At 33.0% G+C, this 18,185-nt stretch overlaps 3 protein-coding genes across 3 annotated transcripts; 2 read left to right on the forward strand and 1 right to left on the reverse strand.

Moving 5' to 3' along the window:
• The first annotated feature begins 2,442 nt into the window (after window positions 1–2,442).
• LOC131173834 (transcription factor SRM1-like) lies at window positions 2,443–8,753 on the forward strand. Its single transcript, XM_058136401.1, has 2 exons — window positions 2,443–4,036; window positions 7,888–8,753. The coding sequence occupies exons 1-2, from the start codon at window positions 3,654–3,656 to the stop codon at window positions 8,399–8,401; spliced, it is 897 nt and encodes a 298-aa protein (XP_057992384.1). The 5' UTR covers window positions 2,443–3,653; the 3' UTR covers window positions 8,402–8,753.
• A 1,830-nt stretch (window positions 8,754–10,583) lies between these two features.
• LOC131173847 (GEM-like protein 4) lies at window positions 10,584–12,151 on the forward strand. The gene is made up of 4 exons (XM_058136442.1): window positions 10,584–11,165; window positions 11,318–11,398; window positions 11,483–11,757; window positions 11,845–12,151. Exons 1-4 carry the CDS (start codon window positions 11,015–11,017, stop codon window positions 12,025–12,027), a joined length of 690 nt encoding a protein of 229 aa, XP_057992425.1. The 5' UTR covers window positions 10,584–11,014; the 3' UTR covers window positions 12,028–12,151.
• A 2,668-nt stretch (window positions 12,152–14,819) lies between these two features.
• LOC131183020 (uncharacterized) lies at window positions 14,820–17,575 on the reverse strand. The gene is made up of 9 exons (XM_058152726.1): window positions 17,186–17,575; window positions 16,717–16,903; window positions 16,486–16,619; window positions 16,292–16,404; window positions 15,968–16,208; window positions 15,477–15,632; window positions 15,280–15,359; window positions 15,119–15,168; window positions 14,820–14,971 (listed from the first exon to the last, which is right to left on the reverse strand). Exons 1-9 carry the CDS (start codon window positions 17,573–17,575, stop codon window positions 14,820–14,822), a joined length of 1,503 nt encoding a protein of 500 aa, XP_058008709.1.
• Window positions 17,576–18,185: the final 610 nt, after the last annotated feature.

The raw sequence follows: 18,185 nt of genomic DNA on the forward strand, positions 1-18,185 counted from the left end.
TAAATTTTGGGCCAAACAAGCCTCTATATTTTTTTAACAAGGCCCAATAAGTATACACTAATTTTTAATAATAAAATATTATTTTTCTAACTTTAAATATTAAAATGATTTATTAATTTTTAATTAAAAGAAATTTTAAAAATTTAAAAAATAATGAACAAAAATTGTTTAATATTAATATTATTATTTTTAATATTATATTATTTAAAAATAAAAAATAACATTTAATATTAAAAAATAATATTTTATTAATTGTGAACTTATTTAATAATAATTAAAAAATACATAAATTTATTAAGCCCAAAACATAATTTAGAATTAATTGATATTGACTGAAAGTATAGACTCTTATTTGATTTTTTTTCCATAAAAAATTTCTAAAGAATACTAAACTGAAATACAGTGGCCTTCTCTTTGCTTTTATATTTATAAGTATTTAATTTTAAACAATTATATTATTTGTTAAATTGATTATAAATATTTAATAAGCATTCAATATGTTTGGTAAAAATTAATTTATAAATATATTTATTGTTAAAATTATTAAAAAAAATTATAAAATGAGGCATTAAATTGAAAAATTCATCTTAACTTATTATTATTATTATTATTTTTTTTTAATTATAAACTTAGTTTACAAGTTTAAAAAATATAAACAAAAGAGTAAGTTTATTTTTAGAGTTCCCGAGCGATCAATATTTTTGAATATCTGACTCGATCTGACTTAACCAAATTTTATTATAATAGATTTAAGCAATATATGATCAGGGTTGAGTTTAAAAAATAATATTCTCATTTGATTCAGGTTTTATATATTATATATCATTATTCGAATATTTTATATAAATAATTAAGTAAATGTAAAAAATATATTTTATAATAATATTTACAAATTTTTTATACATTATATTTTAAATAAATAAAATTTAAACATTTTACAAAATTATTAATTTTTAAAATATATATCATTAATAAAAAATTAATTAAAATATATAAATTTAAACTGAATTAATATTATTCAAATTATATTAATTAAATTTAAAATAAATTCAAATAATTTGTAATATATTTTAATCGAGATTAAAATAAATTCAAATATCAAAATGATACTTTAAGAGTATACAATCCATTGTGATTTCTGTTCTCATCAAATGCATTTAAAAATTGGCATGGCAAATTAAATTTATTTAAAAGTTTCTTAAAATGAAAATACAAATAAAAGGAAAAAAAATATTGGACAGAAAATCATGTGTAAATTTATGAGGCAAATGCAGTTGCCATTTTTATCCAGCGATCGAAATCAGTAATCACAGTAACTTCTATAAAAGATACCCAAATAAAAACTGGAAATTTTATCTTAATTTAGAAATTTTAAAATTCAAATCAGTGCCCAAAAAATTTTCTTGACAAAATCTGCCTTGCTGTTCTTAATCAATATATATATATATATATATGTACACACACACAAATATCTCTCTTTTTCCTCTCAAACCCCACTCATTTACTCTGCTCTTCAGGTTATTATCTTACAGATATTAATGGGTATTGCAGATTCCTGAGTGCTGCAACTTGGGGCGAGCCCTTTTCAATCCCAGCTGTATGTGTAAGCAAGTGGTAGTTGTTTTTGTTGTTGGGGATGGGACCAATTGACCCATCTTGCTCCTGAACATCACCTTTTCTTGTTATTTTCAGGATAACCCATCAACATCATTCATAATTTCTTTGGGTGCCCTTGTAAATTTCACTCCTTTTTAGCCCTTTTCTAATTATTTTTTCTTTGTTTCTTTTCATTGCTTTTTTTGGATTTTTCTGGTTTCTGGATACTCCCAATTTTTGTTCTTATTAGGGACCTAAATTCTATTTTATTGGTTTTAACTTAACAGAAAAAATTGAGAGAAATGAAAAATAAAAAATAAAAAAAATTTTAATTTATTTTATATTATTGAAATAAATTATCAAAATATGAAAAAAATAATTATAAAAGGATATATAAATATTTTAACAATTATTTTTTTTATTTTTATTAACTTAAATAAATATATTTTAAATTAAAATTTCTCTTTCTTTTTTTTTTAATTTTTTTATTTATTTCATTTATTTAATATCCAAATCAGAAAATTCAGAAAAATATTTTCCTTTCCTTCCATTTCCCTCAATCCATCCAAAGGTTACTTGACATCTGAGTTTGGTTTCAATGTATAAAATAATTCAATGCTATTAGTTTTAATTAGGCTTTAAGTAGTTTTTTTTTTTTTTTAAAAAAAAAAACAAAAATTAACGGTGAGAATGAAATGAAGGTGGTACTTGGTGGGAAGGTTTGCACTGTAAGGTTATGTTCTTTTCACTTTACTTTTTGGATAGACTGTGTCACTAGTAATACTAGTTCTGAAAGTGAAGTTTTTGAGTGTTGGTTAAAGTGTCAAAATCTCGATGGCGCATTTTTCACATTTACAGGGACTGAACGGTAAAAGCGTTAGGAATGTGGATTCAAGAAAATTTTCTTGTATGATAAAGAACAGAAAAATCTTGGATTAATTCTTGTCTGTTTTCAATTAATGGTTTTCTGTATGCAAAATTCAAGAATCGTCTAGTGGGTAGAGGTATTAGTTGGTAATTTTTGTACTTTCTGGATTTCATTGACTGGAAAAGTAGAAAAAGGAGATATGATTGGATTCCAAAAAGGTTTATGCATGCGGTTTTGAATTGGGCAAAAATTTTAGAGCTTTGGTTTTAATCAGTTTTTATTTTTGATATGAATTTGATTCCCAAGTGAGATGCATTAGCTCCCTCTTCTTTTCATTTTCTTCTTGCAGCAATTCTATTAATATAATCAATGTAATGTTAGAGTCTGTTTACATTGGCAGAAGAAAACAAAGAATGTGAAGCTAGAGCCTATGCTGTAAAAATTTGAGCATAATTTTATGATGAAGTTTTGTGGGCCTGTTCTGTTAAAACTGTTCTTATCAAGTAGGGCATACGGTTAACTGGGTTTTGTTGGATTTAGAAATTACATTTTTTGCACTCCTATTATTCATTGTAGGTTTCTGGGTTTTTCTTCTTTGTTTGGTTTCTTAATTGTCTCTTTCATATCTCACTATCTAAAACCCTAATTACCATACACTATTCAATTCACCGTCACATTAATTTCTGTATATGCAGTTTTTTTTATTCGGTTTAAACTGCAATTTATTGCATCCTTGATTTAATGGTTTTCAGATATTTCTCATGGTCTAACTGAACTTTGTTGCTTTTCATTCAACAATAGGTCAGCAATTCACAAGCGTCCAATTTTTGAATTGTGGAGCAAATCACCATTGAATTCTTCACATACTCTGCTGGGGTTTTGTGATTTTTATTGGAGGTGATCTCTGGTTCAGCACTCTTGGCCTTTTTAGGGGTTCCTCTGTATCTATTCTTCCTTACCTCTATCTCCTGACACATCCTGATTTCCCATAATTTTAGTCTACCATCTATCCAGTTGTTGGTGATACCAATTATAGAAATAATTCAGATCTAAGTTTCAAGAACTGTTCTAGAAAATCCCTGCTTTTTGAGATTGGCTTATAGGTTAGCCTACCTTCTAAAGCACCTTGGGTAGATTTCTTTCCTTGTGTTGTGAGTGTATTCCGGATTGGGGATTCAAACAAGTCTAGATGACTGTGGATGAAGTGGGCTGTAGCTCTTTGTGGACCAGAGAGCAGGATAAGGCATTTGAGAATGCTCTTGCAACATATCCTGAGGATGCTCCAGATCGTTGGGAGAAAATTGCAGCTGATGTACCTGGGAAAACTCAAGAAGAGATTAAACTTCACTATGAACTTCTGGTTGAAGATTTGAATCAGATAGAAGCTGGCTGTGTGCCTCTGCCTAACTACTCTTCTTCAGAGGGTTCAGTGAGCCATGCTGGCGATGAAGGAACTAGTAAGAAGGGTGGCCACTTGGGACATCATAACAGTGAGTCTGCTCATGGAAATAAGGCGTCTCGGTCAGATCAAGAACGTCGTAAAGGAATTGCTTGGACTGAGGATGAGCACAGGTAAATTTATTGTTACTGATTTATTTAGTTCTTTGGTACACCTGCAAAGTTATATACAACTTTTCATAATTGCTCTTTGCTAATGATTGTTTTTCTTGTTTAATACTCTATTGATTAGTGTTTCTTTTGTTTTTGTCTTCAATTACTTGCTTTTGAGGTTAGCTATATCTTTTTGTGTAGAATCTTCTCCTATTAATTCATTTGGAATCTTTAGCCTTGCTTCAACTGTTAGTTTTTATTAAAACTACTTTTTCAAACAAGTTTGCTGGGTGGGTGACTATTATTTGATGAACTTCAGCAACATATGATTTTCCATTGGCTTACTTTATACGTTACTGTATATTTGTTGCCAAATGTGCTGAAAGGCCAAGTAGTCAATTGGGAAGTTTTGAAAGGCTGGCATGCAGACGAATAAAGGTGGTGGTTTCAACAGCATGACAGATTGCTTATTACTTGTCCATCCTTTTGCCCTTGAATTCTTTTGAGAAAGAAAAAATTTCATTTCCAGAAAAAATTTCATTTCTTCTGTGCTTAACGTGTTGTGATCCTTTGCCCTATTAAAAATTAAGAGAAAAAGGAGGTCCTAATCCTTGAATGGTTTTTGTAGTTTCTTTTCATGTTAATTTTTCTTGAGATTATATCAACATTTCAATTTCTCCCTCACATTAAAAATGAGAAAACACTAGTTGGCCAGGTTTTATGCATTGATGATTTGATTTAGGCATGCTAACTAACAGCTTAAGAAAATCTTAACCAGAATTGTTTGTTGTAAACAAATATAATCAATAGTTCGAAACAAGAAATGGAGGGGAACAGAAATGTGAATTACTGACAGAATGAAATTAATCACCCAGGAGACAACTCTGAGGTCATCTAATTAATGAAATTGGGTGATCCTGTTGAAAAACTGTACTTTTAATCTTTGTGATGCTAACTTTTATTGTGGATATGCAAAACTAATCTGTAGTCTGAGAATTGTTGAATTAATTAAGTTGTGGCATTCTTAAACATGAAAAGCCATAAAATTCCTTACATATGAGTTTTTTTCTGTTACTTTATGGATTTTGATTGTCAATACTCGTGGATGGGGTAAGATTTTAATCACCTGTTAGGGTGTCTTTTCTGCCAAATGGGTGGGGGTTCCTTCAATTTGACCTGCTCGTATTGTGGCTATTTCTAAGCCAAGTCTACTTGGCTTTGGTCCTAATTATATTCTAAAATCCATTTCTATGTTATTCATTAGTGGGTTGGTTAACAGGTTTCTTTCTTGTATTGACTAGCATTTCAAGGCACCACTTGTTTTGTTTATTGCTTTTAGTCATTGATTTCAACTGAAATTTCTCAGTTTTCTTTTCCTGTTGTCTTTGGCAAGGAGCCTCTGTTTTCATTGAAGTTGCCAATGACAAGCCTGTATGTATAGATTGTTGCAATATTTCCTTACTAATGAGAGCTTTTACTTTTCCGTATTTTCTGGGTCCAAATTCCAATTGTTTTTGCGAATGTGTAAGGAAGTCTTGTGAACAATAAGTGAATAAGAGAGTTTGGTTGATGAAATTTCTTTGCATATTTACACATTTAATGGTTACACTCAGGTATTTGCTAGTTGAGATTCCTAAAGGGCTTTAGTGGGACTAATAGTTTTCTTTTCTCTTTTTTCTGTCACAATGCTAAATTGAATCTATGTTTTGCCAGTGATCCAGGCCTCTTTTGTGACTTATTGAAAGCAATAATTTTATGACATTAATGTGAAAATAAAAATGGTATCTTCTTTAACGTGCATGGACAATTTGTATGTATGGCCTTTATTTATTCTATGTTCAATAGGAATTTTGTATTATTAATATGTGTGGCACACAACTATCCAGATGCCTATAATATATTCTATTGTTTATTTATATTTATTTATTTATTTTTGAAAGAGAGAGAGGGGAAGAGGGAGGGGGGGGGGGGGGGGGTGTTTACTTGGTCCCACATCATAAGCTTTTCACCTTAGGAGCTCCTTGCAAACAGGCTGTGCAAGAGATTTTGTTTCTATTTGTGAGATCTTGCCTCCTGGGGTCAACAACGTAATGAACTCATTCTTGTATCTGTTTAGTTATGGAGGATTAGTGCACAATTTCAACAACTTTAATTTTCCTGTTAACCAGTTTCAATTTTCAAGTGTCCAAGTGTTTTCAAATGTTTGTAGATTTGACGTCTGGAAATCATAGAATGGGCACTTAGCCACTGTATACTAACTTGTACTGCTAATTTTGAGCACATTTTAGGTAAAAGTTAACATAAAAATCAAGAAATCAAATTTGGGCATGTTGGATAAACATTTAGCAATGATACATTTAGACTTTTTTAGGAAACTACTGTAGGGCAAGTGCTTGATATCTCATTATTATGCGGTTCTAAAACTTGTGTCTGCATTGTTGTGTGGCAATGGATTAATTATGTGTTCTGTTTTAGTCTTCATGAAGTAGAGTACAAAATTTATATTGATCTTTGTGAAAACAGATTTTGAGAGGCAATAAAATGTGGTAGGAAATCTGGGAAGGCATATGTCTAAAAGTCAATAAGAACCTGCCTCGATGGAAAGATTGTAGATAACTGTTTACTTAGTTTAGGGTTATGCACAACATTAGGGATTTATGTGAGTAGTGTTGGCTGCCATGGTTTGAAACCAACTTCAAAACTGAATAGCATTTCCTTGTCTGTTTTTAAGTACTAAATGGAAATATTTTACCAACCTGAGAAAATAATGTGTACCAAAAGCGCCATCATTTTCCCATGTACATTTTGAACATCACACAAATATATGGAATTTTAATGGATGTTCTGAAGTATGAACTAACAAATTGATCATTTGTTGTGCAAAATTTGCTTCATTGCTTTGTCAAGATGAGGCTTGCCTAAGATAAACATGCTTAGTTTGTAAAGAAAGCACATCAGCTTATGTGAAGATTTGGTGTACTCAAGCAGTTAATATTTATTGATTTTATTCTTATTTCCTAATATAAGACATTAAAGTCCTCATCTGGTTTAGTACTTCCAGTCTCCTTTGTTCTCGGTATGGTAACAATATTTTAATTCTTCTCTAGTCTCAATAATGATTTTTCTATGGTCTTCATACCTTCATTGACAAATATTTCCAGATCCCTTTGTTGGTTGTGTTTGTCCTATCTTCTGTATGTATCAATTTGTTGCTCTATTTGTTTTGAGCCTGTAAAACAATTTTCTTTTTAGTTTGCTTTTCAATTGTAGTGAATTTAATGTATTGTGTACCCCCCATCAAATCATTTTATTGCAATAGTGCTATTTTTTCTATGAGATTGACAAATGCCATCTTATGCATACACAATACTGCTTAAATTTTATTTACTTGTTTGTTTCTTTTTCTTTTCTTTCAAGTGATAGAATACACCTCTTAACTAATTGGAGTTACCCAATCTAGTTGTATCAAAAGGTTTATAATTGTGTACATGGACTCTTCTGTGTACCTGTCTAACTTGCACTTTTTGGTTGGGACCTGGGACTTGACATGGGAAGCTTTGTGTTTTCTGATTCACAAAGCTTGACCTTGCATATATTCTCTCTCTCTCAAGTATAACTTGCATATTTAGTTCGTGAAAAGCACATGTGTGTATTGGCTCGAGAAAAATATTGGTTTCTTTTGTTGAGGAGTTGTATTTTTGGACTAAAATGGTTAATATTTTATTGAAGGATTATTATTATTATTTATTTGGGGGGAGGGGGGTGTTTCTCTTGTTGCATTATGAATATTATTTTGCAATGGCTAAAGTCTGGTGAATCTCTAAGTTAGCATACTGGGATACACAAGTAATTTCTATATCCTTTGATTACAGGTTATTTCTTCTTGGTTTGGACAAGTATGGGAAAGGTGATTGGCGAAGTATTTCAAGAAACTTTGTTGTGACAAGAACACCTACACAAGTGGCTAGCCATGCGCAAAAGTATTTCATTCGTTTGAACTCAATGAATAAGGATAGGAGGCGATCCAGCATACATGACATCACCAGTGTGGGCAATGGAGACATTTCAGCGCCACAAGGACCAATAACTGGTCAAACAAATGGTTCTGCTGCAGGAGGGTCTGCTGGTAAAGCGGCCAAACAACCACCTCAACATCCTGCTGGACCCCCAGGAGTCGGTGTGTATGGTCCTCCAACCATAGGGCAACCAATAGGAGGGCCCCTTGTTTCAGCGGTTGGTACCCCTGTTAATCTTTCTGCCCCCACACCCATGGCTTATGGCGTTAGAGCCCCAGTACCAGGAACAGTATCAGGAGTGGTACCTGGTGCACCAATGAGCATGGTTCCTATGACATATCCAATGCCACCCACAACTGCTCATAGGTGATATGCATGGTTTAGCCGTAAAATGTACAAAAACAGAAGACTAGTTGCTTGTGTTACTGTTGGTTTAGTGGCTTCTCAATTTTAGCCTGAATAAGACTGCATAGTTACAAGCAAAAGTTGTCTGATGTCATTTGTTTATTCTGGTAGCAATATCAAATAAGCCAATAGGGAGGGAAACTACATCATTTTTATAGGCAGCAGCTGTGGAAATATGGCAGCATTTATGGTTAGAACAGCAATTTAGTTACCTTTTTTGGTTTTACATAACAAAGCTTAGTCTCAATAATAGTCAGTTAATGGTATTTTACTTTTAATGGCCAAAATAGTAAAGAACCCATATATACTTTTTACTATTTTGGATAGCATATGTTGGCACATATTGTGCTTCGCCTAGCAATTATTTTGTTTCTCTTATGAATTGCTGTCAAAGTTTTGCCTAGGTTATGCTTGCGGGTGCGCGTATAATGACTCATCTGGGAGTTACAGTTAGGTTTGCTGTGGGCTGAAGGTGGTTTGCATGATATGTTTGGGGTGTTGCAAGAGGTGGGTGAGTGATTCTCTCCCTCTTTTTCCTCTTCTCAGCTATTTCTTCTCTTTTCTCTCCTTTCTTTCTCACCTCTCCTCATTTTCCCATTCTTTTCTCACTGTCCAAACACCTTGGTTAAGCCATCAGAATTCGGGGGCTTAACAAAATAATTGAATCAGATATCCTGTGGAAATTTTCTAGTGCTGTAGATTCAGATGTCAGAAGATAGTCTAGAATCCCAAGCTCAAGCCATTGTTTTTTTTTTTTTTTTAATGAAATAACTCAAGCCGTTGTTAATTACTTAATTACTTGTGTCAAGTGAAGTGTGCAGTAGCCCCTTTTTGTTGCAGGTCATGGGATTTACCAATATTTTTTTTTTCTTTGGCTGTTCTTTGCTCATATTTGAAAAAAAGAAGGGATGGCATCAAAAAGCTAATATGCCAACCCAAAAGCATAAATGCCTACAGTGTGGCAGATTCAGTGCAGGATAAGTGACAAGTTCACACAATGCTTGCTAGGATTGCATTTCCATTTTCCATGATTGGAAAGTTGTCCCAGCTAACCGAATTCTTTATCTCCTTCACAGAATCTTGAAAAATTTCCTCCACTGAATTAATGCATTCTTTGAATTTGATCTATACTATACACAATCCTATTTGAAGTATTGAGTCATTTTCCATTAAATTTTCAAGAAATTGTCCCCGCCTTTATGTTTGCATGTCTTTTGTTAAATTCCATTAAATGTACCTACCCTGATCAAGTCTTTCACAACCAAAAGAGCCAGACAAGTATGTTTCAGAGAATCTGAGTAAAGGAAGCAACCGAACTTACCACCTTCTCATTATCTTTACATTGAAAAAATGTCTTTATGAGTCTATGGTCTGTGCCTTTATACTTCAAAATGAAGATTAAGATTCCTCAGCTAAATATGAAATTGTTCAATCTTCGAATTTCTTTTTCAAGGCTGAACTTGCTTAATTTCTTCATTTTGAAACTGCAGTGAGATTGGGGTCAAAGATCAATGAAACTGAGAAACACTACCGTTCTTTACCTTGTATAATGGGATTTTTGTATCAAAGCTGTGACTGAAATTTGGAATGATAAAGCTTAATTTATATGTAATGTGATTGAAACCCACTATTTAATGCCTTCTAAAAGATGCTAATTGGCATTGATTTCTAATTAAGATAACAACTTCACTATTCAACATCCTTGGTTTATTGCAAAGATGAGGTATTTTTTATAACCATGCATGCAAGGTCTACCGGTCTGCTAGTGCTTGCAGCCCTTTAATTCCCACATCTGCAATAGAACCCAAAAGAACAAAATTAAGTGCCAAAAGAATTGCAGTAATCCAGATGATTACATGAACAGTTAGAATGAGTGATTTGTTGGAATGAGTGATTAGTAAGTATCTTCAGATACGTCCTTCTCATTATGAAATAAAGAAAGAGGGAGAAATTTAATTGAAGAGATTTCTTAACCAAGTCTATGTGTCACATAACTCATTCTGCAGTATATGTAAAAATGCATTTGTTTTGTAAATACTTTTTCATGTTTCTTTTGCTTGCTTAGGCATCATAAAGCTAAAATGCCAACTCAAAAGCATAAATGCCACACAGCCATGGTGCTTGTTAATAATGCATGATTGAAATTTGTTCCAGCTACTTGGGATACAAAAACTAACTGTGTTTGAACGCCTAACCCTTTTCCTTGTAGAATTTCTTAAATGGAAGCTTGAACCTTTGTACAACAACTTTTCTAAAGCAACTAGAGCTTTCCATCTTCTCATTTTTCTTATTTATTTTTTTTTGCTTTAACTGAGACTCAAACTTAAGATTTCACAGTTTTGGATACAAATGTAGCACCACTGAGCTAAAGCTTATCGGTTAATTTTTCTTATTTTTAAATGTCCTTTGTCTTGCCCTTACTGTCATTGATGAACCTTACATGACCCATGCCATAAAAAGGTTAAAGATTTACCTCCCATAAACTTTTTCCTATAAATACTTCACAGTTTAAACAATTGATCTGGCATAGCAGTCTTCTCTTCCAATTTGCCTCTGAAGTGGGAAATCTTCCATCGGCATGAAGAACCCATCTCAGAATCAAGTTATTGGAATTCCAATCAACTCAGAATTATACACACATGGAAGGCCAGCAAGAGGATTTTTAGCTGACCCTGCAACACAATACCATCCTTCATCTTCTTCAAATTGCTATTCCACATTCAAGCAGAGTAATAACTCTCTGTCTGTCTCCTTATACTTTTCTTTTTTTTTTTTTTTACACAACAGAGGTTTTCCTAGCTTGGTGCCATGTAACTAAGCTAGTTGCAGGCCGATCTGGTGGTGTTTTAGTAATGGGAATGGCTTATTATTTGTGTTGCAGGTAAAGTAGATTCAGTGTTCAAGAGAATGAACAAATTAGGGAAGAAAGCTGACAATTTTGCAAAAGGTGTTCGAGAGCATGGTAACTAATTTTCCCTCACAAATGTTGAGAAAACAAAAAATGAATAAGATCTAAATTCGAACTTTGATTATTTTGAAACTGCAGTGAAATTGGGCTCAAATATCTGTGAAACTGTGAAAGGAAAGTTCAGCTTAGGGGCTAAAATTCTTCAAGTTGGTGGTATGGAGAAAATTTTCAAGCAGCTGTTTGGAGTTGAAGAAGAAGAGAAATTGCTAAAGGTTTCCCAGTGCTACCTTTCAACCACAGCAGGTCCCATTGCAGGCCTCTTGTTTATCTCCACTTACAAGGTTGCCTTCTGCAGTGAGAGATCAATCAAATTCTCTTCTCCAAATGACAAATCAATCAGAATCAATTACAAGGTAACTCAAAAAGAAAATAAAAATCCAATCTCTCTGTCTGCTCACAACATTGTAAATACCAAACAGATGCCATTTTGTTTTGTGCAGGTTTTGATCCCACTTACAAAGGTTAAAAGAGTTAAAAAGAGTGAGAACATGAAGAACCCATCCCAAAAGTATATGGAAATAGTTACTGTGGATGAGTTTGATTTCTGGTTTATGGGTTTCTTGAATTATCAGAAGACTTTCAAATGTCTTCAGCAGGCAGTCTCCCAAAGCATTAATGATTAATTTACAAGTCACTTCCTAATGACATGAAAACCACTGTAATTAGCAATCCTCAATTGTATTCTGTTTTATAAAGAGACACACGAGTGGTGAATATAATTTTCCAACAGCCACTCATTACTAATAATTGTTCTATCCTCTTCTCCATTGTTATGAGAATTCAGGTAATAGCATAGCAGCAGAAAACAGAAAAAGGCCATCACTTTAATTAAAAGATTGCAGAAGATTCATAATTTGGTAATAATAATAAGAAACAAAATGAAAATGCCAGATAAATTATTGCAGAAATTGTATCTGACTACTGTTATAAATCATGAAGTACTCTCAGAGTTGCAGGAACCCTCAAAAAGGCAATGCATAATTATAAATTAGTTGAAGAGTCTGTCTGTTTATTTAGAAAAACACATTTTAGATGCTAGTAAAGCTGTTTGAAAAAGTTGTTCTTACAACTAAAATATATTGTTAGACCATACAAGAACGTATCATAAGATACGTCAATGAGGCTTTCCTCTAACATCCATACACAGATAATGCCATACCTTCCATTAACTGAAACAACTTCCCTTCAATGCACTATAGATTTACCATGTGAGTTGAGCTTAAAAAATAGTGGAGAGAGTATTTGTGGGTTTGGGTTTCTAAGAAGTTTTTGAAACTGATAAAGAGTATTATGGTGGTGCTTATTGCTCAAGGACTGGACCCAGTGCATGCAATTTCCATTCATTAAAACGCTCAGTATAATTATGTGTAGAAAAACTTGGCAGAAATTGAAGTTTTCTTTGGCAAGTAGCTATTCCTTGAAAGATATCCTTACATATTATTATGACAGTTTACTACACTGATTCTAAATTGCTTATCCTAACATCTTTAGATAAGGGCCCAAAAATTGAAATTGATTATAGCATGAAGCAAGAATCTTGATTAATTACTGCAAAAGAGGGTACAGTAACCTTGTTTGAAATCCATTTTATTAGTAATATAGATGTCCACTACCATAAAATCCTCACTAAATGTCAGAATATCTATGCAATTATAATGTTCCAGTTCTTAATTTCCAGCAAGCCATTTTGGAGTGCAGAAAGAAGTCTCTCTGAGATGCAAATTTACGCTCCGTAGACATCAATAATCAGCTTTCACTCCCCTTCCACAGAAAAAAATTGCATATGTAAAAGAGAGCCAATTAAGCCCATGTAATGCTTCAAATATAAGCCAAAAAATTTAGATTAAACCACAAGCTTAAAAATATGTTTTAAAACTAGAAGTAGATAAATCAGTTGCAGAGGTATGTTTGCTTGGAGAATTCTATATATAACACCAGCAAAATGCGAGTTTTGGCATCGGTTGGCCTTGTTTGTTTTCCTGTTTCATGTATTCATTAAAGAGAAGTGTGAAGATTATCTCAAGCAGCAGTTTCATACTTCTCATTTTTCTAGCCTTCATCACAGGTTTTATACAAGCAAATGCCCAAGCAAAATTAATACGTCTGGTGTAATAACACAGTGAGCCGATGTTAAGAGAGTATGTGAAGTCTCCGACAGATGCCCCAGCACTTGCTCAGAATACCCCCAAAGCCAAAGTTTGCTATGTCAATTTTGATTGATCTCTACACTGCAAGCCTCAGTGCAAGCTTAAAATCTTCCTAAATTTCTGTCTGCAAAAGTGGCAAATGGCAGCAAAGTATAGAGTGATTAGGATTAAACAGGTGTTTTGATATTTTTCAGATCACAAAGCAGATTGTATAACTCTAGGATTGGCATGCTATATAAAGATTCGGGAAATGAATTGAATGTGTGAGATAAGAGTAATGGTAAAAAAATGGAGCACAAGAAAGAGGAGATGAATGGCCAAAGCCATAACTGAAAGCTGTTAGAAAGCTGAAAGGCCAAAAGGGAAAGCCTTAATCATTGAAGGATTGTGTGGACCATTTAAAAGGCAGTGGATGGAGTCAATCATTTAAAAGCCATAATTATACTCTCTCTCCTATTGTTTCTCAATTTCTTTTCCCATTCTCTCCCTGTTGTTTCTCTCTTTCCCCTATTACTTTCTCTCTTACCGTTCTCTCTCCCGTCTCTCTTTCCTATGTTTCTCTCTTTCCCATATATATCTTTCCTCTTCCCCATTTTTGTCTCATTATTATCAATCATCCAATCAAAAATTTTCTTAACAACAATGAAGTCTCACAAATTCTTGCCCACAAGTTACTCCAAAATTCAAGAATAATTCACTAATGGCAAATTATTTTTAATTGAATAGAGGGATCTTTAATTTTGACAAAATTAAATTATATCTATTAAATATAAATACCTATCTAAATGGATATAATTTAAGCTTTTCATGCAAGACTTCTCAGCATTATATGAGTTAATCACTTTCTTTAAAAATCAACTCTTTCCCATATTGTTACATACTGAATTCGTAATCCTCCATATTCTTTCCTTTTTTTAATCCACATATATATTTTCCTATAAAATCAAAGATTTTATTCATATTTCCCTAGAAAATCAAAGATTTTATCCATACTTTCTTAGCCTGGTCCCCTGCATTACAAGGAAAATACTCAATTATAGTTGGGCAAATTTTCTTCGAGGAAAATACTTAACGAAAATCCAATAATTAAGTCTTGACTGAAAATGGATATTTCTTTTTTTCTTTCAATTGCACAAACGAGGAATATTTATTGCCAATTCGATAATTTATATTGTTACATATTTTCAATATTTTAGCTCGAGCATAATAGCGGTTCCTCCAAGGATAACCAAAATTAGACTCTTTCAACCAGAAGAAAATGAAGTCTTTTAGCCAGTTCTGTCGCCAATCTTGCTAGAAAGTTTGGCATAGTACTGCGCAAGCCAAAATGCAATAATTTTGATCTCTTTGTCTCTCTGTGCAACCAGCCAGGCAGGATCACTTGTTGCATTAGGACTTAATACATCCAAGCAGTGAGCACCTAATCACCAATAACAAGTCCCAATTCAAAACCTAATTAGCTAAGCATATACATGCACAATAATTCAACCAACTTGATGAGTAGTTTACAGGACTGTAAAGTCTCGAGTTCGAATCCTAATAAACAAAGAAAGTTTACTATATATACCTTCATCTGTATGTATAGCAACAACACTGTCGGATATGTCCTCTAAAATTCTACCAATCAAGAAATTAGAAAAATTAATAAATGATTGCTATTGAATATGTGAATAACATTATTGGCAGAAAATAAGTTCAGAAATCAAAAGTTCTTAAGGCTCTCTTTACCCTCCAGAGCTCCATGGATCACGCAGTCCATTGGAGAAAATGATGTTGCTCGCAAAATTTCCAAGTACAGATTTTATATCCTGAAGATTAGAATATAAAATTTTCCGAGCAAGTCAATTTCCAAATTGCTAGAAATCCAATTTTCTGCACAAGATAGGAAGAATAAAGGATGAAGATTTAATAATTGAGGAGCTTACACGGCCACCAAATTGTATAGGAACCCAATAAGGCCTTGGTGTGATACCAAAAGTTTCTTGGCATGATTTCGTGTAGTTTTTCAGATCAAAGGGTGATATTTGGAACATTGTATCATTATTATCAACCCCCATTGGTATTACCAACTCAGTGCACGTCTGAAAGATTATCAAAATTATATAGTGATTAAGAGGGGAAAAAAAAGGAAATGAGAGAGATGATAATACTCATATAATACAAATACAACAAAACATGCTGATATCTCGCTATGGCAATGAGCTGGGTTTAAGGACACTAATTAGCCTCTCCAAATATTTATCGAGGCATAACAAAGCGTCGCTACTTTTGTTACTAAATGCTGTAAAATTAGAGATGCAAATTTGCGTCGCAGTGGGTGGCAAAAATACTTTGGTATTTATATATCCAGGAAAGCATGAAGCATAAATGAGTAAATGACCATAACCATAAATAGAATAAAAACATTTATCTATACCTGCCATGACCATGAACCATATCCAACTTGGTTAGAATCATCAAATACAAAAAGGCAGAAACCTCCACGAAAAGAATTGAGACCAGCAGCAAGTCGGCCAAGAATATCAGTCCCTTGTGGTACTGCATCAATGGCTTTACACAAATTTTCCACATAATAATCTGGAGGATTGTCATACTGAGCTGAGACCATGTAAATGTCCTCCAAGGGGTCCTTGAGTTCTTGTGATGAGTTTAGAGGCCTTAGAAAAGATGGAGAGATCAAATCAGAAAAGTCGAGAAAAAAAAAATCTACGTACGCTATACATCCTAGTCTTGGTTATACCTGCAAACATTGAAGGTTTTTCCAAGGGTTAGAAGACCATTAGGCTCAGCTGCAACTCTATCGATTTCAGACCAGGATTTTTTAATGGTGTTGTAGCAACTCTCACTGGTATTCTGCAGAACCCAATATTTAATTAGCATTAAAACATCAATCTATCTAATCGAAGAACGAGCTTTATTTGATTAATTTCTTACTTTGAAGTCCTTGGATACAACAGCATGGTATCCATCTTGTGGCGTGATATCCTCAAAGTAGAGTATTGGAGCAGATGATGCCAAAGCACCAATTATTATGTGAGGGTATTTTAGACGAAACCATGATGCGAGCACTGATTAATTTTAGCAGTAAAAGATCAGTATAAATTCTTGGAGTTTCAGGCTTAGATGTCATTCCTAATAGCAGTTTCATTTATGTAATTTACTCACTTCCACCATATGAAGCTCCAACTGCAATAACTGGGCAATTCTCTGCTGATAGGTTTTTCTTAACATCTGTAATCACTTGAGCATAATCGGCTAAAGCCTGCTCCGAGCTTAAGTAGCCACTGATACTTGCATTTTGGAATGTGTGATTTTTCAATCCAAATGGAAATGATTCTCCATAATAACGATGCTGTAATTAAAATGCATTTGATCATTATCCATCTCCAAATTAAGAAGTTAATTGCTCAACTTGTCTATGGTTTGTATATACATTTTCAAAATTGGAAAATTATTCAGTACACTCCCTGCATTAGAAAATAATTTTGAACTATTTTCTGATGCACTGAATGCATTGAACAATCTCCTCTGCAACCCTACTTGAAAAACTTATATACAGATGAACTCTAGTACCTTGGTAGTAGGGCTCATGGTGCAGTGAGGGGTATTCATACGATAGTGAAGGAACACTTACCTCTATAAATAAAAGCAAACCTTTGAAACGAGCAGCAAGATCAGCAATGAAATTAACATACAAAACATCGCCTGTTATATCACCCTCTTCACCTGCATAAACAAAGATAGGCGAGCTAGTGTTTGCTCCACCCCAGTACTTGAAATTCAAGATATATCTCTGTTGGAAGGTTGCATAACTCTCTGGATAATAGTTGAAATGATCAAGTGTCTGTGAATAATAATGTGTTTCATATTCTGGTGGGATTTCTATGGAGTAGAAGGAGGATTTTTGAAGCACAGGTCGTTTAATGGCACTCAATCTCAACCCCCCAGGATATGCAACAGCAAATAGATATGTTGTAAGCACAAGAAGCAATACTAACAGCTCAAATGATAGTACAATTGCCATCTTCATATGCCACCAATCATTGCCTTTACAATCAACTTATATAAGGTGGGTGCTTTCTTTTTTTAATTCAATTCTTGGGTTTAGCTTCCCAGCTAGTATTCATCTATGAAGTTTCGGAGATAATCATAGGATTGGACTGGCTTATGTTTTAGAAATTTTAAGAAGGCAGCCGGCCATGCAGCCTAGTTTACTACGTTGTCGTTTTCTTTTCGGGCTTTGACTTTCGAAACTTGAGACTCACTTTGAAAATAATTTTAGGCTTCGTTGTCATCGCTGTAGATGCTGGTTATTTTAGTAGTTATTGAATATTTTATTTATTATTAGTCATTAAATATTAACTATAATAATTAGTTATTTATATAATTATTTAAAAGTGTTCAGTAAAAAATAATTATTGATTTAGTTATTAAATATAAAAATAGTGATATAATTTTATTGACTCTAATTAATATGCTCTTTCAAATTCTAAAAATTAGAAGAGTTAACTTTTCATGAACTATAATAATATAAATACTATGCCACTAAATATAATAAATAAGAAAAAAAATATTTTGACTTTGTTCAGTAATAACTTTTAATATAGTGTTTAATATTTTAATTAGAATCAAAA

Source organism: Hevea brasiliensis, chromosome 1 (assembly GCF_030052815.1).
Source record: "Hevea brasiliensis isolate MT/VB/25A 57/8 chromosome 1, ASM3005281v1, whole genome shotgun sequence".
Lineage (NCBI taxonomy): Eukaryota > Viridiplantae > Streptophyta > Magnoliopsida > Malpighiales > Euphorbiaceae > Hevea > Hevea brasiliensis.